Source organism: Balaenoptera acutorostrata, chromosome 13 (genome assembly GCF_949987535.1).
Source record: "Balaenoptera acutorostrata chromosome 13, mBalAcu1.1, whole genome shotgun sequence".
Taxonomy (NCBI): Eukaryota; Metazoa; Chordata; class Mammalia; order Artiodactyla; family Balaenopteridae; genus Balaenoptera; species Balaenoptera acutorostrata.
Genome location: NC_080076.1, coordinates 4811480 through 4834186, shown reverse-complemented (window position 1 = coordinate 4834186; position 22707 = coordinate 4811480). Strand labels below are relative to the sequence as shown.

At 45.8% G+C, this 22707-nt stretch overlaps 2 protein-coding genes across 3 annotated transcripts in view; one reads left to right on the top strand and one right to left on the bottom strand.

Moving 5' to 3' along the window:
- The window catches only part of FBXO15 (F-box protein 15), a 42527-nt gene extending 35438 nt beyond the window's left edge, over positions 1-7089 (bottom strand). Inside the window, exon 1 of the mRNA XM_057527404.1 lies at positions 6931-7089. Within this exon, the coding sequence (XP_057383387.1) occupies positions 6931-7073 (143 nt within the window). The 5' untranslated portion in view covers positions 7074-7089. The remainder of the gene's footprint in view (positions 1-6930) is intronic.
- Positions 7090-7772: 683 nt separating this feature from the next.
- On the top strand, positions 7773-15264 carry TIMM21 (translocase of inner mitochondrial membrane 21). Of its 2 annotated transcripts, XM_007189951.3 has the most exons (6): positions 7775-8389; positions 11904-11966; positions 12062-12159; positions 14408-14481; positions 14568-14673; positions 14770-15264. In XM_007189951.3, exons 1-6 carry the CDS (start codon positions 8089-8091, stop codon positions 14863-14865), a joined length of 738 nt encoding a protein of 245 aa, XP_007190013.2. In that variant the 5' UTR covers positions 7775-8088; the 3' UTR covers positions 14866-15264. The 2 variants fall into 2 exon arrangements, with proteins under 2 accessions (XP_028024286.1, XP_007190013.2); XM_028168485.2 differs by lacking the exon at positions 11904-11966 and having other exon boundaries at positions 7773-8389.
- The last annotated feature ends 7443 nt before the right edge of the window (positions 15265-22707 follow it).

Genomic DNA, 22707 nt, shown 5'->3' with positions numbered 1-22707 from the left:
AGTGTCCTGAGTAAGCCTGAAAACTGGACTTACTCTGACTGACGTGTTTTATTATAGGCTGTCAGCATATCAAAGAGCTGCTATAAAGTGTACTGAATGGAAATAAAAACGGAAAAGATAAAATGCATCCGCTGTCCAGTGCCAATAACACAACAGAAGCCTAATAAAGATAACATCCATAGAGTAAAAAAATGTAAATTTGTGAACCAGAGCTGCCACCACAGTCTCCGAGTTTGCCGATCTTTGAGGAATAACGGCTGGTTCCAGCTCTGGCAGTCACAGCCACAGGAGGACCAAACGCTCATCCTCAAACTCGCTTACCCTTTGCATCTCACATTCAATGGAACACGTTTTAATTGGCATTCTTTTTATTTTAGTGGTAAATAATAAACGTAAAATAGTGAATCTTACAGTCAATGGCTTTTAAGACTTAATGAGATCTAACGTTTTATGCAGTTAGTCCTTTTCAGAAGCTCCTAAAATAAATTTTTATTAAAATCAGTCCTCAAGACCATCAGTACTCAACAGCAGCTGGGCAGGGATCTGAAATGCCCAGAAAGTCACCAAGCTCAGTTTCCCACTTCTAGGCAGCAGTCCACAGAGAGCGCTCCTGGTGGACACACGACTTCTCTTGAGAAGATCTGGAAGCTGCCTCTTTACCCCCTCCCCAATACACACACCAGTAACTGACCCACCTCCCGGCCAGCATGCTATTTCAGAAATGACTAAAATCTAGAGTGTGCGTATTCTGTATGCTTAGTTCACCAGCGCTACGGCTCTGAGGATGTCCTTTGTTCACCAAGGGTTTAACCACTCCCCCACCCCATTTTTCCCACCAAGATGACTTCCTGGATATATTTAGACTATCACTCAAAAAGGATATGGGCAATGATTGGGGGCAAAAGGAGGGGGGCCTAAGAACTTGGAAGTAAGGGCAACAGTCTCTCTGGAAGTGGAAGAACGAAATCCACACGGGCAGATCTGAACAGAGGGTGGCCCTCGACCCTAAGCATAACCTGCTCTTAGGAGGCACGGGGAGTGTATCACCCATGGATTCGGAGTAGCCCGGTGCCTGCCACGGGGGTGGACACGCCAAGACGTGCGCGTCAGCAAGCGCTCAAGTCGCCCGACGATTCCCCAGTCGCCCGACGATTCCCCAGGTGACTCTGAGCAGCCAGAAAATGAGCTTCTCTCCCCTTAACAGATTTCTTTCTTCCGAGACAAGCATAATGGCCGGCACCCAGAAAGCCCTCAATAAACGTGAGACATCTGCACACTGGCACCTCAACCCAGGAGAGGCTGAGCACAGTAAACCGTTCCAGATCCTGCTGCTACCCACGCCGCTCCATCCCAGCTTCAGCAAAAGGCATTCAAGGTGCTCTTCATCGTATCTGACTTCCTAGCCAGATGCAGAGCAGGAGGGAAAGGGCAGGGAGAAATGCTAATTTGGAGAGCTTTGCCAATGTCCTCTCCCCCTTTGACCAGAGAATTCTACCTGTGCTGTAATTTTATACTTCTGTTGTTTCAGCAAAGATTTCCACAGTAGAAAAGCTTTAAGTCCATTGACCTGGCTCTAACAGTAATCAGAGGTAAAATACAATTTCCTAATTGTATTAATTTCCTAGGGCTGCCTTAACAAAGTACCTTAAACTAGGTGGCTTATTGTCTCACAGACCTAGGGGCCAAATGCCCAAAATCAAGGTGCTGGGAGGGCCATGCTCCCTCCCAAGACTACAGGACAGAATCCTTCCTTGCCTCTTCCAGCTTCCGACGGCTGCTGACAATCCTCGGTGTTTCTTAGCTCGTGGCAGCTAAACTAACTCACTCCAATCTCTGCTCCCTCCTTACAAGGCCGTCTTCCCTCTGTGTGTGTGTGTCTGGGTGTCTTCCTGTAGGACAGCAGTCACATTCAATTTAGGACCCACCCTAATCCAGCAGGACCTCATCTTAACTAATTACATCTGCAGAGACCCTATTTCCAAATAAAGTCACATCCTGAGGTTCTGGGTGGACATGACTTTGCGGGGGAAGATGGGGGGCACTATTCAACATGATACATAGTTTTTTTAAGTATTTCAAAATGATTTAAAAGTATTCCTTATTTTAAGTGGTTAACTAATCCTGCAAACTCTATATGACCTGTGTTACAGATTCAACGAAAATACCTGCAGGAGACAAAGGTTTCTGACACTTAAGCTTTAAATAAAAGGAATTTCTTTTACCCCTCCATCAAATAATAACGATATCTACCCAGAGTTCCCAGGTGGTGACCCTTAGACCCCTTCAAGTGTGAAGGGTCGTGCCGAGAAGTCTGAGAGTCTAGACACACACTGATGAAGACTGAGGAACGACTCTCCCTGATACACTATTTTTTAACTTAAATGAACACTGCCGTGGTTGATCAAATATAAATTTGTCTAGAAGCATTAGTAAATTGATAACAGCTTTTTGCCATTATGTATTTCCTCAATCAAAAGATGCAAAAAAAAAAAATCAAAACTATTACCCTAAACCTTTCCAAGGGAATTGAAGAAAAGCAAATCAATATCGATCAGTTTCAATCTAGCAAGTTGGCAAAGACCAAATAAATGATAAGGACAAGGGCAGCTCTGCTGCAGACAAACAGGCATTCTCCTTCACTGATGCGACCACAAATTGGTGGAGACACTATGGAGAGCCAAGCCCTTAAAAGGCACATGTTTTTTTAAGCCAAGGATCTCTAGAAATATAACCCAAGGCAAAAAAATGAGCCCAAAGACTTCACTCAGGAATGTCCATCTCAAAGCTGTCTGCACTGGGAAAAGTACTAGATACCATATAGACATCGGTTAAACCCCACGACCTCCGTAAAGTGAGCCACGTTCAGCCAATAAAAAGGAACAGTTTCAATACAGGTGGAAGTGTTTGCACAAAAACAAGTCCGTGGCATCTCCCAGATGTCTGCACGGCCAGTTCCCTCCCCTCCTGGATACAGGCCGCCATTCAAATGTCACCGTCTCCCTGAGATCTTCTAGCCACGCTCTCTAAAAACTCCAATCCATATCGCGCGCGCGTGCACACACACGCACACACACACACACACACACACACACACACACACACGATGCCCCCCAGCACCTACCGCCATCCGACACCACACATTTTGCTTGTCTACCTTGTTTGCTGTCATTGGGGTGTAAGCACCATGCTGGCAGGTCTTTTGCATGAGTTTTGTTCCCTGCTGATTCCTCGGCACCCACAACATGCCCAGCCCGCAGAAGGCATTCAATAAATATCTGCTAAATTAATAATATCAACTGAAAAGGTTATATCAGTATATACTACATAATCTTATTTTTGTATTTCTCTCTTAAGGGAAAATGTAAACGCATACATACAAAGAAAAGCGATCTTCGAGGAAAGATAACAAGGTATTAACCAGTAATACATCTGATTCACAAGATTATGGAATTACAGGTGGTAGTTTTTAAATGGGGGCTGGAAGATTGAAGGGACAGAACACCATGTACTTTCTAATGTTTCTTAATATACTGAAAATGTAATGAATTGTGGGGTTGTTGTTGCTTTAAAACTGAGAGCCCCCACACAAGAAGGCCGGGGCACAGTTTCACAGTACCATCCTTTAGGCTGGAGCCGTGGTTTTCAAAGGCCTCCACAGCATTCTGGGTACCAGGCCCCCCGAAATCTTGGAGCACAGCCTGCAGAAAGCATAAAACTTCTTTGAAGTCTCTTATTTAATACTAAAAATTAATGCAAATATTGCATTCTACTGGATAACATCAGTGTTTGTCTTATCATAAAAATGTATTATATGACTCACCAGTTATTTAACATTTTCCCCCAAAGCTGTTACATTAATTTTCCACGTCAGGAAGGTGCCCCCTGCCCACTGGCTCCTATCTGTTTGAAAAGTACAGCCTACTTGTTGCTGTTTTGCTTTTCCATAATTAAAATAGATCTCCTGAGTCCCTCATTTCCAGAGCAGAAGACTAAGTCTCTAACGAGGCAGCCAACAGTGACTTCTTCAAGGTCCCAAGCTAGAGGTCAAGAGCCCCAGGACCCTCCCCTCCTGACTGTCCTCCACAGCTCCTTCCACTGTGTTACTATAGTTACTCTACATCTTATCAGTATGGATTTTGGTACCATTGAAAGCACATCTCCATTTCTCCATAAAATAAACTAACTGCACATTTTTAAGGGCCACACAATTAACAATCAGTAAGTTCCATGCGTGTGCTCATGGAGCTTGATCCCAAGCAGGGCCCTGTGGGGCTCCTGGACACAAAGCCTTTCTGTGCCCCCCATTTCTTTGATTATAGGAAATAGCCTTCATCCAGCCTCCATGACCTTCCCTGAGTTCCAACCGGCAGAGTCAAACAGTTGTTAATTAAGAAAGGGAGGGGATACAAGACAAGGGAGAAAAAGTCAAGAAAAACAATAGTTCAGCCTTGGGGCAAGGTCCTGGTGCCCCATCAATGGATACACACATCTTTGAGCTGTTCTGCAGATGCTAAAACGTCCTCCAGGTGGGAGAAGTTAACCATTAACGAAGGCATGCTGCCCACAAGCACCCACCGAGACACCAGACCAGTTGGAACCAGGTTGATGATGCCGACTTCCACTTACCTCACCACCAACCAATCAGAACAATGTCCACGAGCTGATCACGCCCTCTTTAAACCATTACTATAAAGCTTCTCACTACCCTCTGGAAGGGGGTCACAGCTTTCGGAGGCACTAGCCCCCCATGTTCCCTCTTTGCCTGGCAGAGAAATAAAGCCACTTTTTTTCTTTCCTCTCTGTATTTCTTTCCTTTCTGTCTCTGTATTTCTATTCGACACCAGTGTATAGAAGCCAAGATTTCGGCAACAAGCTCTGTACGTCTACAAAGTTAAGTACACATTTAGCTGATACAATTAGTAAGATGACATTTAGTTTAAAACCGCCTTTTTTCAAGTGACAAACTTTACCTGATTGCTTTGAATTAAGTTTGGTATTTTAAAAACCTACTTGCTGGGCCTGATTTTTAATATCTGATAAATCAAAGAAATTAGACCAAGTAGAAATTAAGCCAACTTGATATGCTTTCTGCTGTATTTCTTACAGTTTAAGGTATTTATTTATACAAATTCACATTTTGTGTTAAAAAGGTTTACACATATTACACATTTTGTGTGATTCCTTGTTAAAAACTAATTCTTCTGCACTGAGACATTAAAAATAACCACCTATGTGACCATAATCATTCTTAGGAGCTGACTTTTCTTTACCAAAAAGAACTTACATCTCACCAAATCACAGGTTGAGGTGCAGACTCCCATGCCAGGCATAATTACAGGCATTCTAATTACATCATTTCAACAAAAAGTTCACTCAACTTTCAAAGTAATAAAAGATTCATCATATAACAATCATTCCGCTTCCACTAAAAGAGCATTATATATAAAGACTACTTTTAGTAATAGTGGCAAATTAATGTAAAGTTCAAGCTTCCTATTTTAAATTCCTGTCTTTCTCTCCTACATAATAGAAATTTTGCAGGCATTGTCACCATTTTGTCACGAGGCTTGTGATATGTCTAGCATTACAGCTATTTTCAAGAACCAACTATTACCGTAATACCAAGGGAGGGGGCCCTGCTTCTGAAACCAGGGTAAGTAGGGTTAGCGGACCCCAGGATGGACAGAGGACATAGTCCTGGAGATTCAGGGGAAAAAATATACCTTAATTAGTTGAGCTGGTAAGAAACAGAATCCTTTTCTATGCTTAAACACAGACATCTGGTTTGCTAGAAGGCATATTATGCCTGACTTTTTATATCTATAAATGGAGAATACCTACAAGGAAAAAGACAGTCCTCAAGAATGCAAACGGTCCTTAGCATTATCCCTCCACCTGGTAATCTAACTGGGACGATGGGTGCAGAGCTGGGACCAGCTCACGATAAAAGAAAGAGGGATTTAACAAGGCATCACGACAGCACGTGGATATTTCTGACAAACTGGATCACTCGCTTTGTGAAGTGAGCCATTATCCTTGGAGTTAAGCTGAAGTTCCTTTTGGAAAGCAGCTGCCGGCTCCCACTACCCGCTCCTTCCCCAGCTCACTCCTCGAAGTTGCCTTCTCTCACTGTGGAAGAGGACCAGCCTTCAGGCCCACGGTACCCCAAGAGAAATGGAACGGAGACACGAGCCTCCAGACACCAGAACAAAGACCACCACATGCCCCCGCGCTTGGACATGAAGACGGCAGAAGAGGATTAGAGGCTGAGCACCAAGGGGTGACTGTCTAGAAGGCATCCCTCCAGGGTTTGCTTAGAAACTCAGACCTGGCCTTGAAGTCGGAGTTGCAGCTCCCCGACCAACCTGCCTAACAGAGTTACCTGCTTAGGGGTTGAGGCCTCCGTTCATGAACTGGCAGCGGGAGAGAAAACCAATAATGTTTGATAAGCAGAACCTACTTCTCTAAGTTATAAAGTCATAAAAAAGAGAAAAGGTGACTCCCGGTCCCCGAATTAGGAAGCAACTTTGGGAACGAGTTCCGGAGGGGACCCTGCCAGCGAGCCGCGGGCGGAGCGCGGAGCTGCGCAACTGCCCCCGCAGGTGAGCGCGTCCACGCGGCGGTTCTCCGCGAGGGCTGCTCAGGGTCGCGGGCCTCGCACGCCGCCGTTCCCCGCAGGGCCCACTAACTGAACGAACTGAGTAAAGAATATTCCCGGGAAGCTCCTCTACTTGTATCATGACTTGGGGTAACCCCACGCTTCCAAGTTTTAGAGACTTCCTCCCGCCGTCCTTCCAGACCTTTCCCGCGCTAAAGGAGCGGCGAGCGACCCGCCACGGCGGAACCAACGAAAATAAAGGGAAAGGGAGGCGGGGGAGTGAAGGGCTTTCCTCGCAGGGGCTCCCCGGGCGCGCGCCTCCCGAGAGTCACCTGAACCCCGCGCCCCCGGCTGCCTTCCCCGCTCTCCCGCGGGCCAAGCCGTCGCCGCCGGGCAGCGGGAACCGCGCCATGAGGCCGCGCCAGGGCGGCTGCAGTAGCCGGCCGCGTCCGGTCGCCATGGAGACCCAGCGCATAAGCTGCTCGGCGCGCTCCTCCTTCCTGCCGTAGCACCGCCCCGGGCCACGCCCACCCGACGCCAGCGCGCGCCCCCATGCGCGTGCGCAGAAGGGGGCGGGGCTGAGGACACAACCGCATTTTCACGGGCTCCAGGGGCGGTTCTAGAAACTTCCGGGGCCCGGCTTCTACGCACGCCCGACGTGCTGACGCCAAGGACGCCTGGCGGCCAGAGGCCAATCCGACTTTATGGCACTGCGTGGGCTTTGTAGTGGCTTTGTCCCTTCCCACCTGCTGGCTCTGGGGTAGTTTGCGCGGTTTCCTGTCTGGTTTCCTTAGGAAGAACAAACGCAAAGGCTACATCATCTGCCCATAAGGAACATGATAGCGACAATCAAACCGAGAATTTCTGTTTATAGGGGGCTTTCTAGGGGTCGCAGGAACAAGCAGTTTATAATTGCTAACTTGACTTCTGCAAGTTCTTTTTGAATTACACAGCGCCAGGGGCACAAACCCCGCCCACCACCAACACGGCCCCGCCTTCTTGTCGCGCCAGGTACTGCGGCGCGTGCGCAGGGGCCCGCGCAAGGGAGTCTGGGAGGCGGCGAGAGGTCAGCGCGCGCTCTGGCCGCCTTGCACTGTGGGAGATGTAGTCCTTATTCCTTCCCCGCTGCGGCAACTCTGGGAGAAGAGACGCCCTCAAACTACTATTCCCAGGACTCCTAGGGGTTTCCCCGGTTGCTTTGCAAAGGCCTGGTGGGGACGGGGTGAATGTCTGCGTAGAAAGTAATCAAACGACTTTAATTCCAGTAAAAAGAGGGCCGAAGAGAAGGGAAGGAGGACATCAACTCTTTTCGGGAGACTTTCTGTCTTGATTTACGCTGCTGGAGCCAGCGTTTTTTCCGAACACGCCGTGCAGAATTACCGGTGTGAACGCGAGGACTGGAGTCCGTGTTCGGCTGGGTGTGTGGTGGGTAGTGAAGGTTTGCTTGTCACAGCTGGCATCTTCCCTAAGCGGAGCGGCTTTCCGGGAACATGATTTGTACTTTCCTACGAGCTGTACGGTGTACGGAGAAGCTGCACAGGTCCTCGGGGAAGCGGTTGTTTCTGGCACACTTTGTACTTAACAAAGCTTGCTTGAAGACTGAGCCCAATTGGAGATGGGGGCCGCAAGAGCAGAAGAGAACGGTGCGACCTAGGTGTATTTTGGGAGTCACCCAGAAAACCATCTGGACGCAAGGACAGAGCCCGCAGAGAGCGAAGGAGGACGGCGGCAAACAAGTATCTGCGCACAGAAGTCAGAGCGGGGAAACCGCCATCTCAACGTCACAGAAAGGTAAAAGGGAAGTCCCTGTAACGATCAGTCTTTCAGCAAACGTGACCAGAGCTGCCAGTGCCCTTTTACACAAGTTCAGTGCTAAGAATAAACAGTTGACACAAATTAAAAGGTAGAACCGTTAAACACAGTTTAGAACCAGAGAATACAGGCCCACAATTTTCTTCACAGATCTGAACTCAGATTTGAAAGTTGGTTTTGATATAACTTTGCTGAATTATGTCTATAAAATTTTTCTCAACTTTTATTAGTTTGGTGACAGCTATATAAAACTTAGCCATTGTTTAGTACTTTATAATAAACAAGTAGATTTCCCAGATGTTCGTTCATCTCATTTGAGCCTCAAATTTACTGTGTGAGACAGACATTAGTACTCATTAGTATGTGTAAGGCATATTTCCCCAACTTCACGCAACTAAAAATTGAATGCAGATTTTCCCAGTCTCAGTTTTCTGATATCCAGGACAACCACTCCTGTATCTTTAGTCTTTCAGAATAGCACTGTCTCTGGCATTCCCCCTTAGATGTGATACTGCTTTTCATTTACTATTTTGGTCAGTAGGAGGAAGTTTCACAGGCTTCCATTGGACTTAACCCATTATGGTAGCTTTTAACCTGCCTCAAGGGAACTAAAGTAGGGCCTGTTGTTGGCAATTACTGAGTATGTCCATTCCAGTTATATGTTGGGAATCAGAGAAATGACTGCCAGGTAAGTCCATGGACCCAGCTGTGAACCTCTTACAAGCCAGGCTTTTTATTACAAAGCCACCGTATGTACATAACAGAGGGACCATAATGATTCCTTGCGGTATTGATGTCAGCTCAGACACTGTCCAGCAGACCTTGAAGTGTTTGGGTGTCCCCCTTTTCCAGCATACAGTCACCAAGTGAATGGCCGTAGCGCTCTGGTGAAGGACCAGGGGAATCACATATACTTGCTCAGTATAGAGGCCGGCCTTCCTTCGGTAAATGGATTCCAGGTCTGAAGGCTGATTCATGTCCAGAAATTGAGCCATTCATTATCATGGTTGCTCCCACCTGGCTACAGTGCCATTGCCGTCCCCATGGCTGTCAGGGCGCCTTGTTCTGTAATGATGTGAAGTGTTTTCCAGGCCCTCCTACAGGACAGCCGGCTGGTGGATTTTGCCCTCGGTGTATAATACCCACTCTAGCGTGCCCACAGTTTGCCATGGCAGTTCTGTCATTTTTACTTCACTTAATGTGGACCACGCTCTCTCCGTCTTTCCAAGAGTGAACCTAGCCGTGCACCAGCTCCCAGGCTGCTTGTCAGACTTGAGTTTTTGATCGGAGGAGAGTACTGCCCCTGTTGATCAGCTCTCACTTGTCCGGTTCTGTATTCTGTGACCCTTCACGCTGCCCTTAGGATACAGCCGGCTCTGCTGGTGGGGCTTCCAGCCCCTTTGGGGATGGCCCGTTTCCTCTTTCCTCCCAGTTACGTTGTAACCTGGCCAGAGCACATGTCTCGCTAGATGGAAGCCCCCGCCAGGTCTTCAAGGAGGAAGAAGAGCTAGCCTTGAACTGGGAGGCATGAGCTGCTGCTTCACGCCGGAGGGTTCAGGAGAACCTGCGGACTCAAGATTCTGGAGTGCGTCAGCCTTGATACCCCCCTGCCAAGCTGCAGGCTCCCTCTCCTCCCAAGTCACGACCTTGGCCTTGGGCACAAGAGACCTGCTGGGGTGAGAGTCCAGCCTCCCTGCTACTCTTTTGCCCTGGGCCTGGCCCTCAGCTTTTTCTGCCCTCTGGGTGCAACAAAGGAGTCTCCTGTTTTGCTGTCGAGGAGGCGCCTGACTTTCACACTTGACCTTCGTTGGTGATCAGTCACCTCGTCCTCTCACTGCCTTTCTCCAGTGCATTGGCAGCCCCCTACCACAGCCATCAGTCCGAGTCCTTATCATTGCTTATTCCCCCTAAATTCCCAAAACACGACACCCATCAGTGCATTCCGTCCCACCAGTGCTCCAGGCCACCATCGGTGAGAGCCGCGACAGTCGTGCGACCACTCCCTGCCGGGCCTCTCAGCTCCTGCTGCCACCAGGGACGAGTCCTCGAGGCCAGCCGGTGGCCAGTGATCCAGCTCCAAAATCCCAGTTTGGAGCTGCTTCCTAGGACCACTCCTGTAGCCCCGTCGTAGGGCGAGTTCCAGGGAAGCAGACTCAGTGGGGTCTGCGGGCAGGAGGTTTGGGGGCCTCCCGTGGGGCGGAGGGAGGCTGGGCTGGGCAGAGGGAGAAGCTGAAGCGCGGGGCGTTTGCGATAGGGCCTCCGCCGGTCCTGCAGGAGCGCGGGGGCTGGGCTGGCCCTTGCAGTCCTCTCATCTCAAGGTGTGGGGCTTGGGCACCATCCAGGCACCGGGTGTGGGGAGGGCCAGGGCCTTGGATGCAGGGATTCCGCCAGCCAGCAGCCACGTCGGCTCCCCCAGCCTGGGGAACGGGAGCCCTGGTCCTGCGGGGAGCACGTGGGTGGTCACCACAGCACCCCTCATTGCAGAGACAGATGGCAGGAGGGGTTTTGTGTGAAAGTATACGGTCTGAAAGGGTCAAGAAGCGGAAGGTAGACGATGAGCAGCTTCTACTGAAGACAGCTATAACATGACGCTTAAACAAACTTCGCGAATGCGTGGGCTATGAGTGATACTCGGCGCGGGCTTTGCACGTAGCACATAGAGTCAGTGTTTATGGTTGAATAAACGGGGAAGAGCCTTCCCGAGAGCCTAAGCGAAGCAGCGGTGAGTGTGCCGGGCGGGAATCGGGAGCAAAGGTGTTGGGGCAAAGGCCTGATTTGGGTCACGGGGAACATCGCGGCTCCTGACCACCGCGCTCGGTGTCGTGTTCTCAGCGTGCCGCCGGGCTCACAGCTGGCAGTTAATGCTTATTAAGTGTGTTTTGTGACCTTGGTAGAGAATAGAATGAGATGGGTTTAAAAAAAAAAAAAAGTGCAGTATCTGTGCAGGTTCTGTGCAGGTTCTTCATTTTCTAAAGCAGTTCGATTCACAAATCTGCCTGGCCAAGCAAAATCCTGTTGTGTTGTTTCACAGGCAGCAGGGTGGCAGGCTGGGAAGGTCACTGACTGTTGAGGGCCGAGGCCCGTTTTGATCCCTTTGACTGCAGCTGACAAAGCCAGGACGTCTCTTAATGTGTGAACAGCAGACCGTATCCAGTGGTGCCTAATCAAGGACTGTTGTTTCCACTTAGAGGGACTGGATCACTCGTTCAAAGGGTTTCCTCATCTTAGACAGTAAGGAGGCATTAAAATCATAATGCTACCTAAAGTAAAGAATCGGTTCCTAAGCCCTGCTCCCAGAATCCTGCTGTGGTTCTTTCAGAAAGTTTCTTCAGGTGGTCCTGATTCACAGAGAGATTTGACAACAGCTGCTCCAGAACATGTACCAACCCCATTAGGTCCTGAGCCCACGTCTCACCTGCTAGAGATCCTGAAGCCAGAAGCATCCCTGCTCATGTCCGGCACATGTGTAACCAGTGGTGTTTTCTCTTTACAGTGAAAGAAGCTGGAAGAGATTTTACCTATTTAATAGTGGTGCTTATTGGAATCACCATTACAGGTTGAAAACACAGCAAGTATAAAACCCCTGAATATCTTTTTCACTTTCCGTTTGTCTCGCTCTTGCTCTGCTTGAGCTTTTTCTTTGATTTTCAGGTGGCTTGTTTTACACGATCTTCAGAGAACTTTTTTCTTCATCCAGTCCTAATAAGATATATGGGAAAGCCCTAGAAAAATGCAGATTACATCCCGAGGTTAGTTCTCAAGATTGAGTTACACAGACTCTGATAACAGGGAGAAGAATGTTGTGGTGGGGAGGGGCAGGCAGAAGTCATGTGCTAGTTCTGAGACTAATGAATTCATATAATAATAAAATCATAATGGTTGGATTGTGATTATGTTATTAGCTCTTTGTACTTGAAATGCTTTCATTACGAGTAGCACCCAAAGGTCCATGCGGGGGTGTTTCCATCCTAACGGTACAAGAGAGTCGTTTTACTAGTTGTCATCAATAATAAATGCTTAGAATATACCAGAGTATTAAAATCACTCGTCTTTTTAAAACCCTGATTCATAATCTTGTGATCATAATAGTAACTGTTGATGCTTATTGAGAGCATATTATGCACCAAGCACTCTGAGCTGCTCAGTGTTTGAGCACATCGTCTTTATTCAGTCTCACAAGAACCACTTGTGTTGGGTGCTACTATTATCCTGTTTGCAGAAGGAAACTGACATTTAAAGAGATTAAGTAACTCAACTAAGATGACTGAACCCGTGAGAGGGAGAGCCAGAACCTCAATCCCAGTTTGGGTGATTCCACATCTTAGGCTCTTAAGCACAGCCTGCCTGAGCCACGCCCTGGAAGATGCAGATGTGGAAAAGCCGCCTCGATTCTTTTACGGATCCTGTCCAGAGGAAGCTTTTCATATGGCTTTCCAGTCACAGACAGAAAGGCAGTGTAGCCCGTGCGGTACCAGATTTTACTCCTGGGTGGAAAACTTTGGCACTGAAACATCTTATTCATTGACATCTTAATTCTTGTACTTTGAAAGAAAATGGCAGGTAGCATCATAAATATCAGGGCTGTTTCTCACACAGACCCAGGAGGAATGTCAGAGAAACAGAATGTGAGGTCCCTGGGGAGGGGAAGCTTTCGAACCCGCAGATCCTCTCAGCGTCCATGCCCTGCCCTGGGTTTCCCTGGGGCACCACCTCCAAATGCTCCATGAGTGTCTCTAATCATGTCAGGGCGGAAACGGCAGGAGCTAACGGCCTCTGGCATCTTTTTACTGGACTCGGGGCAGTCTGAGAACTGCGGAGGAGAAGGCAGAGGGGGAGGTGTCCCTCTGAGTTGAAACTCAGCAGGGAGTAAAGGAGGTTCCCATTAGAGTTACTGGGAGTCCTAATTATACCTAACAAGAAACCCTTTACAGAGTACAAAACTAAACATGAGCAGTTGCATAATTAAATGTTAGGGTGCATCTCTAAGAAGAGATGAAGAGTTGCTGTGTTATTCCCAAACTCGGCCTTTCATAGATCTTCAGCCTTTTGAACAAAACAGAACTTCACAGAATAAACACAAAGAGCGAGATATTATTAAGGTCATAACTTAATTTGCCGCCTAAAAGAGCTCTACGAAGAATAATTAAACTTCAACAATTCGATTTTGTCAGCATTTATTAGGGGCCTATTGTTTGCTGGGCACTTTGCTTGGTTGAAAAATAGAAAATACTTATGTTTTGATACAGACATGTTTAATCTATTAAGTTGTTTGAACAATCATTTCAGCTACACAGTTCTTAAATATGTCTCATCTTACAAATTAGTCTGTATATGTGCCTGAAAATTTTGATACTGAAGATGCCCAACAGACCAAATAAGAAAAATTTTCAGAGTTGAAGCAATATTTTTTTAGTTTGATATCAAATTTCTATTTTTTTGAAAAGGTTCCAAAGTATTTGCATTTTAAATTCAGTAAAAATTACATTTCCACTTCATTGTGAGTTTTCCCATTAGGAATAATGGATTCCTACCTCTAGATCCGGTTTGTTTTAAATAAATCATTACTTGTTTTTATTTGTGTATTTAATGACCAAAAAATTATTTTGATCTCATAGCTTTTAGTATTAGACCCCATTGGGTAAATTTCACTAAAACTATTCAGACATTTAAATATTTGAACACTTTGTTACATCGTGTTTCTTTTTGTAAAAGGGGAGTGGAAACAGCTCCACTTCAGCCTAACTGTTCTGAAACTACAAGTAACACCATAAAGTTACCTATTTCACTCTCTGTGCATGAAAAGTTTGAGTGTTAATTACGGGATGATTTTTGCATAATAACTCTTTTCCCACTTTTCTTATCATGGGAGATATCATTTTGAAAGAGTCCCAGGCTTATTTTTTTTTCTAAAATAAATCACTCAGTTTGTCAGAAAATATTTCCCTAGGAAGCTTAAAAAAATAGCCCTGACTGAGGAAGCATCACCTTACTCTGCAGGTCCTAAGTGTCTTCGGCGAGCCCGTTAAAGGCTACGGGGAGATGACGAGACGTGGCAGAAGGCAGCACGTCAGGTACTGCAGGCGGCTTGGATTCGAGAGCTTGGGGTGATGTTTAAGTGGGAGGAATTCAGGCTTGTGCGTTTTCATTGTCTTGACAGTTTTATTGAATACGTAAAAGATGGGCTGAAACACATGCGTGTGAAATTCTACATCCAGGGCTCCGAGCCCGGGAAGCAAGGAACCGTGCATCTTGAAGTGAAAGAGGTGAGATCGTGTGGGGATGGGGTTTCTTGCACGCAGACTCAACGTAAAGCGCCAAAAAGCAGGGCAACACCTTGACACTCTTTTTTTTTTTTCCAGAACCCGGAAAGTGGCGAATATGAATTTCAATATATATTTGTAGAACTTGAACCGTATTCTAGAAGAACTATTGTCATTGAAGATAATCGATCTTAAGACAATTAAAAGAACAAGCAACCACGTGTTTCCTGGCGGACATGGGAAAATGCACATGAAGGCTCTGATCTTCACAGCCCTCTTCCAGAGTCTATTTCGAATAAAATAGGAAGGAGTGTAGCTCATAAAAGTGAAGGCAACTGGGTAGTTGTTGCATTTAGACAAACTGAATTAGAGATTTTCTTGTACGGTGAAAAATCATGAAATAGAGCACACCTTATGTTAAATCATTGAATTGCTGATCATGAGCAGTGTTTCTGCTGTACATAACATCATCTTTTATGATAAGAAACTTTTGTTATTAAAAATTTTACACCATGTAAATAAGAAAATAGAGGTATTTAATGCTTTTTCATGTTGTATAACTGTAAAAAGTCTGAAATAAAATTGAAACTAACAGGAAGATGTCAGAAGCAGCTTCCTTCCACGTATTTTGGAATCTGACTTGAGAAACACTTGAAAATATTTGAGAACTATAGGGAACCAAGTGATACACTCTTCAAAATTATCATAGATAGGTGTATGCGTTGCATGGTTTTTAGTAATCTAGTTTATCTCATGTTTCCCCCTCTGTGAGTTGGGGGCCTCGTGCACGGTAGGACACGTGCACGCTGTAAAGTTGGGTGGACCTGGGCTCTCACCAGGTGTGTGGGCCTCTGCAGGTACCTTAGCGTTATCAGACCTCGCTCTGTCCCATGTACCCGGAGCCAAGTACAGGATACGTAAGAGCAGAAACCTGGCAAGTTTGGGTGGAAGGATGATTTTTAAGATACTGTGGTATGCAATCTCACTTACGGTCTTAATGGTTGTGTCCCTGCAAAATTCATATGTTGAAATTCTAAGCCCCAAGTGATGGTGTTGGGGGGGGCGGGGGGGTTTGGGAGGTGATTAGGTCATGAGGGTGGAGCCCTTGTGAATGGGATTGGTGTCCTATAAAAGGGACCCCACATCTTCTAATAAAACTTTTTTTGTTATGACAAAAAAAAAGGGACCCCACAGAGCTCCTTCACCCCTCCCCCAAGTGAGGACACAGCAGGACGTCTGCAGCCTGGAAGAGGGCCTGAGTGTGTCCTTAGCCTAGTCTCAGCCTTAGATTTTATCTACCTTATTACTCTAAATCCTCAAGTCTCCCCAGACTTTATGCATTAGTATACAGATATGTCAAAACCCTGTTTTCTGGTCTTCTCCACTATAATAACATTGTGTTGTTCTTTCAGTAGCCTAACTTGTATCTAATTTTACCATTTTGGCTATGCCTTTTTTCTCCTCCCTTCCTGCATTCATTAGTTTTAATCCACCCCCTGCTCCCTGTTCCCACCACCCCTGTGTGCTGGGTGCTCCCAGAGGCCTTCGGCCAGGAAGTTAGAATCGCCTTCCACACCAGTCTCTGCCCCTTGTCTCTCCCCAACTAATCTCCCTCCTCATGGCACAAGAGCCGCTTTCTAAACTCTGGTCTGGTTGCGCCCTGTCCCCACTCACATCCTTCAGTGATTCCCAGATGCCCTGAAAACGGTAAATCCCGTCAGGTCCCAGTACTCTGCCTCAGTCCCCTCCCCCTGACCCACCCTCCGCCAGGCCTAGTCCAGCCACCCTGCACCAGCTCAGACTCCACGGGGCCACTCCTTCAGACCCTTAAGTTCCAAAGTTCCGCTGGTAGGCTGTTTTAAGAAGGTTATGTGTGTTTTGCTACTAAACATTCTCAGGCACTTGGAATTTTCTTAATGCTTAATCAGGCCAACCTTTGGCGGGGTAGGATTTCTCCTCCCCTCAGTGGCATTTTCAAAAGCCTTCTACTGCATTCCATAAAACTCCTTGGGGTCACAAGGCATTGTTTCTGCCCCATAATTATTGACAGTGCATTTACAGCACACAAAGAAGTAGACCGCCAAATCTCCCACAGTCCCAGCCGTATGTTTGCGTAGCCAGAAGCACCTCTTGCCAAACATTCTCTCATTAGGTCCTCACAGCTATAGGGGGCTGACTAGGGGCTCTAGTTTTACTGATGAGGAACATGGGGCTTTATTATTCGTTGGGAACCAGAAACAGGATTTCTCACTCATCCATTCAACCTTTTAGCGTCTTTTAACACCTGCTGGGTCCACCTGATGTGGAACAAAACCAAGGGTTGCTACCTGCTAGGGGATTGGGACCAACCTCTTCTGATTCCCATTTTGTTTCACCTTCCTTTGCACCTCCCAGACCCTCATAGTATCTCAGAAAGGACATATACACTATATGCCAACCAAAGCAGGAGACGGTGACAACAGAGGGCGCACCGCTACGGAAATGGTCCAGGCGAAGGTCATGGGGCTGGTGAACACTGGCCCCATCACACGAGAAAAGTCAGGACGAAACCTCCAGGAACAGGAAGCCTGGGGCCAAATCACGCTCCACCCACTGAACCGCATAATCCGGGATGAACTCATCCCCTCAAGATCCCCAGCTTATTCACATCTTTGGCCTTATAAGGTAATATTCACAATGTGGACTTAATCTTTTGGGGCCCAGCATTCAGGAGCAACCAAGAGCATCTGCCACAGCAGCAAGGGGCTCAAGCTCATCCACTCTGTGTGACCTCGGAACCTGGGATATGAACGGGTTGGTCAGACTCACGACCTAAGTGTTTAACCTGATGTTGCCTTTCCCATTTCTTTACCTCTTTGCAATTCAGTTTCCTCGTCTCTCAAATGAGGACAGTAATACCACCTTGTAAGGTTTTTATACGGATTCCATGTGCTGGTGCAGAAGGCATTTCCTCAATAGCTGGCAGCTGGTTAGATTGCAGCTATTGGAGGATCTCTTGTCTTCCCTTTAGGTTTAGATGGTAGACAGAGGAGGTACCATTTTCATTTTTGTACCATCAGTTCTTAGCATATTTGGATGATAGTAGGTTTTCAAAAGTTCTATTAAACCTAAGCCTTAGAAGCATCTATAGATACTTCTAAAACATAGGCAGCACAATTCTCAGAAGGTGACTTTAAAAGCTGCTGAAGTCCTAGTATGCCAGCTCTAAGGAATAGAAGACTGCAAAAATTATGGCTGCAGCCTTGTCACAGTCAAAAGCATTCCTGCACCAGTGAAACAAAATAACAACCAAAATAACATAAATCTAATGCCTTTAAAAGGTTGAAATTCCTCTAGGAGCAGGGTTGGAAAAAGGAAGCATACATTCCTCTACACACACACACACACACACACACACACACACACACACACACACACACACACACACACACACACACACACACACACACACACACACACCAGCAAAAGATGGTTCATGGAACAACCAACTTGTAAAACCACTTACTTCATAATATGATAAAACAAAAATGCAAAGAAAAGAAAGTAATATTTTGATCAAATAGTTAGTAGAGCCACAGTAAATGCTTTGATTCATGTCTATTGATTTGACCCTAAAGTGTTCTGTGCACTGTTAGAAAAGAATGTTTTTGTGGTAAAACATTTCTTTGCAGTGAAAATTGTGTAACTATTTACTCAAAAACTCCACCATAAGCAGCTCAGAATAACCATTGGCATTAACCAGACTCGTTGGATATTCTGCAATTATCCACGGACTGTGCAAGGTGGCATCCTGGCGCCACCCCTCTTCTCACCACGAGGCATGTGGTGCTGCCAGCAGTCAGTGATTTACACAGAGCTTGTAAGGAAGGTGCCCCCCATCTCCCCTGACACCCAGATGACTTGCGGAGGTACTCTGTCCCTCTTCCACCAACATCCCATTTCCAAATCCCCCACCCAACCTAGAAAAAATTAGTCAGTGCTTCTGGTTTACAACCATCATACTAAGATCTCTGGTAAATTATAAAATGCCTCTCCTTCTCCTCTTTCTGTCCTCTCCCCTTCTTCATGGAATTAATGGCAAACTTTTGTTAAAAACAGTTAACAGGGGACTTCCCTGGTGGCCCAGGGGTTAAGAATCCTGCCAATGCAGGGGACACGAGTTTAAGCCCTGGTCTGGGAAGATCCCACATGCTGCGGAGCAACTAAGCCCGTGCACCACAACTACTGAGTCTGTGCGCTAGAGCCCGTGAGCCACAACTACTGAAGCCCGCGCGCCTAGAGCCCGTGCTCCACAACAAGAGAAGCCACCGCAATGAGAAGCCCACGCACTGCAACGAAGAGTGGCCCCCGCTCTCCATAACTGGAGAAAGCCTGCGCGCGGAGATGAAGACCCAACGCAGCTAAAATAAATTAAGTTAATTAATTTATTTTTTAAAAAAAACAGTTAACAGCAATGCAAAGACCTCATGAGATGTTTAACATGTCAGTTCCATTGATTAAGATCTGAGCCATTTAAAAAATAATAATAAAAGGAAGCATGGCGAAACGAAAAGTTAGTTGAAAAGGTCAAATTCATCAGCTGGAGAATCCTGACTTTACTGCAGGTAATCGGTATCAATCGGGACATGTATTGCTCACGTTGTATTTGATAGGTGTTGTAGCATCGAATTACGGGAAGGAAGCAGCACAACAATGAAGAGAAGAATCAAATGACTTGTCAGTAATGATGCTTCACTCCAGGGGAGCCTCGTTTATGAGAACCCACTGTTCACATTCACGTACTGTTCCTGCCACGTGAGAACGTGGCAATGGGAATGTTCATTTATTTAAGCAAAACTGTCAGCACTGTTTCAGAGAGAAGTAAACAGTATAAAACAAATGCGTGCTGAGCAAGGCACATGGCTTTCTGCCTACAGAGGAGACACTAAAGGACTATGTACTGACTTCACAAGGACCCAAACAGGCACAGACGATGAAAACCAGCTATTATGTTTTCCCAGGAAGCCACCGTGTGTGATGGGCTGCCAGTAAATGCTGCCAATTTTGTTTAGGAACAATTCAGATAAAAACCATAAACCTATTAAGCTAAATGTCACAGTCATTTGTATCAATAGTATTTAACCTACACTTATACAAAATGGACATAATACATAAAAATAATATGTCACTTCAAGTAGTTTCAAATAATCGGATTGTAATAGGTTTATTGTTTTTCACGTCAAAGAGTTATAAAAATGTTAATTTTTGTCTTTATCGAGCATGACGGCATCGTTTGTGTTATTATTAATACTGATGTATTTTATTTCTAATTTATGTAACCGGGGCGTGCCAATGCATGTGCCCAGCTTCTCATTAGTGATGCCACCTGGCAGCTACCGCTCTTGCAGGGCTCGCCTTACGCTCTAACAGTGGGGGACGGGAGTGCAGCCCGTGGCTTGATTGCTTCCGGTCTTTGAAGCGTTCTTGATTTGGTTCCTGTGGTTGCAGCCCCGAGGACGTGTTTTAAGTGGGCTGCTGACACTCCTCCTATACAAAGGGCACCTGCAGACTTCTAGAGGCTGGACTAGAGATTCGGGATTCCAGGGAGGGAAGCACACAGAGGCCACACACTCCAATACCCAGGCGGCTTCGCACAGAAGCTCGTGCCCCGGGGAAATGGCAGGATGCAGTCTCTAACTCTCATCTAAAACCCATCAAGCCTCAGTTTCCCCCACATTCTTCCTCAGTGTGTCCCCTTCTTTCTATCACTCTCCGACTCTCTGTCTCTGTTCTCTCCAGCCTCCCTCCTCCCTCCTCCATTTCTCCATCTTCTCCCTATTTGCTCCTTAACAGACTGTAATAAAGACTTACAAACATCCACGTTCCTTCTTCCTGATTTAAATTGGGCAAGATAGATCTTGTGGCTGTCACTGGATCGGGAGAGGTGAGGATGAGTCTCACCAATTGGAAGAAGCATAGAATTAGAAACGTGTCATTTCATTAAGTCAGTTAAGTGACACCGAGAATCCCACCGATCTTGCTAACGATCTTGCACCAGGACCCCATTTTATTCTCAAAGCAGCTGCTCAAAATTTTGTTTTCTTATTTGCAGTGAATAGGTCCAAGGACTCAATCTACTTTTCTTAAAAACCTATTCAGTTTTATGACCAAGCATTTGGGCTCAGGACTCATAAAATCTTAACTGAGTTAAAGTCCCAATTTTGCCCACCATTGTGTGATAGGTAATTTACTTCTCTGTAAAATGGGATAATAATAGTGCCTATCTCACAATTTCTTTTGATAATTATGTGTAAAGTGCTTAGAAAACACCTAGGAAGAAACATATCAAGAAGCACACAAGAACTTCATAAAGAACAATTTAACATTCTACTGAGGGAGATTAAAAAAAAAAGACTTGAATAAAGGAAAAGGCATCCTCTATTTTGAGGACAACATATGAATTCATTAGTGTAGATCATCTCACCGTGCCTGCACATACTAAACACTCAGTAAGTGAAAGAAACATTGAGATCAAGAGTGACAAATCCCCACAGTCCCAACTAGCCCTGCAGCAAGCTCCAGCATGTAGAAACAAAAATATAAACAAAGTACTGAAAAATAAAGCAGACAGATGGCAAATAAGCATATGAAAAGATGCTCCACATCATATGTCATCAGAGAAATTCAAATTAAAACAATGAGACACCACTTCACACCTAATAGAATGGCCAAAATCCAGAACACTGACAACACCAAATGCTGGCGAGGATGAGGAGCAACAGGAACGCTCATTCATTGCTGGTGGGAATGCACAAGGGTGCAGCCACTTTGGAAGACAGTTTGGCAGTTTCTTACAGAATTAACCTCTTACAAAACATATTCTTACCACCCAATCCAGCCATCACGTTTGGCATTTACCCAAAGGAGTTGAAAATTTATGTCCACACAAAAACTTGCCCACAGATGTTTACAGCAGCTTTATTCATAATTGCCAAAACGTGGGCATCCTTGTCTTGTTCCTGATCTTAGAAGAAATGCTTTAAGCTTTTCACCATTGAGTATGATGTTAGCTATGGGTTTGTCAAATATGGCCTTTATTATGTTGAGGTAGGTTCCCTCTATGCCCACTTTCTGGAGAGTTTTTTATCATAAATGGGTGTTGAATTTTATCAAAAGCTTTTTCTGCATCTATTGAGATGATCATATGGTTTTTATTCTTCAATCTGTTAACATAGTGTATCACAATGATTTGCATTTACTGAAAAATCCTTGCATCCCTAGGGTAAATCCCACTTGATCATGGTGTATGATCCTTTAATGTATTGTTGGATTTGGTTTGCTAGTATTTTGTTGAGGATTTTTGCATCCATGTTCATCAGTGATACTGGCCTGTAATTTTCTTTTTTGTGTGGTATCTTTGTCTGGTTTTGGCATCAGGGTAATGGTGGCCTCATAGAATGAGTTCGGAAGTGTTCTTTCCTCTGCAATTTTTTGGAAGCAACCAAGATGTCCTTTAGTAGGTGAATGGATAAGTAAACTGTGGTACATCCAGACAATGGATTATCAGTCAGCACTAAAACGAAATGAGCTATCCAGCCATGAAAAGACATGGAGGAACCTTAAATGTGTCTTACGAAGTGAAAGAAGACAATCTGAAAAGACTCCATACTTTATGATCTCAACTGTATAATATTCTGGAAAAGGCAAAACTATAGAGACAATAAAAAGAGTGGTTGCCAGGGGTTGAGGGGGAGAGTTGGGGGGGCGGTTTGCGGGCAGGCATGGGGGATGAATAGGTGCAGCACAGGGGATTTTTAGGGCAGTGAAAATACCCCATAGGGTACTGTGATGAATACACGTCATCATACATTTCTCCAAACCTACAGAATCTACTCCAAATAAACACTAATGAGAACTACAGTCTTTGGGAGATAAGGATGTCACTGTGGGTCCATCAGTTGTGACAAGTGTACCATCTGCTGGGGGTGTCGATAACGGGAGAGGCTGTACCCTGCGTGGGGACAGGGGTTTGTGGAATATCTCTGTACCTTCCCCTCT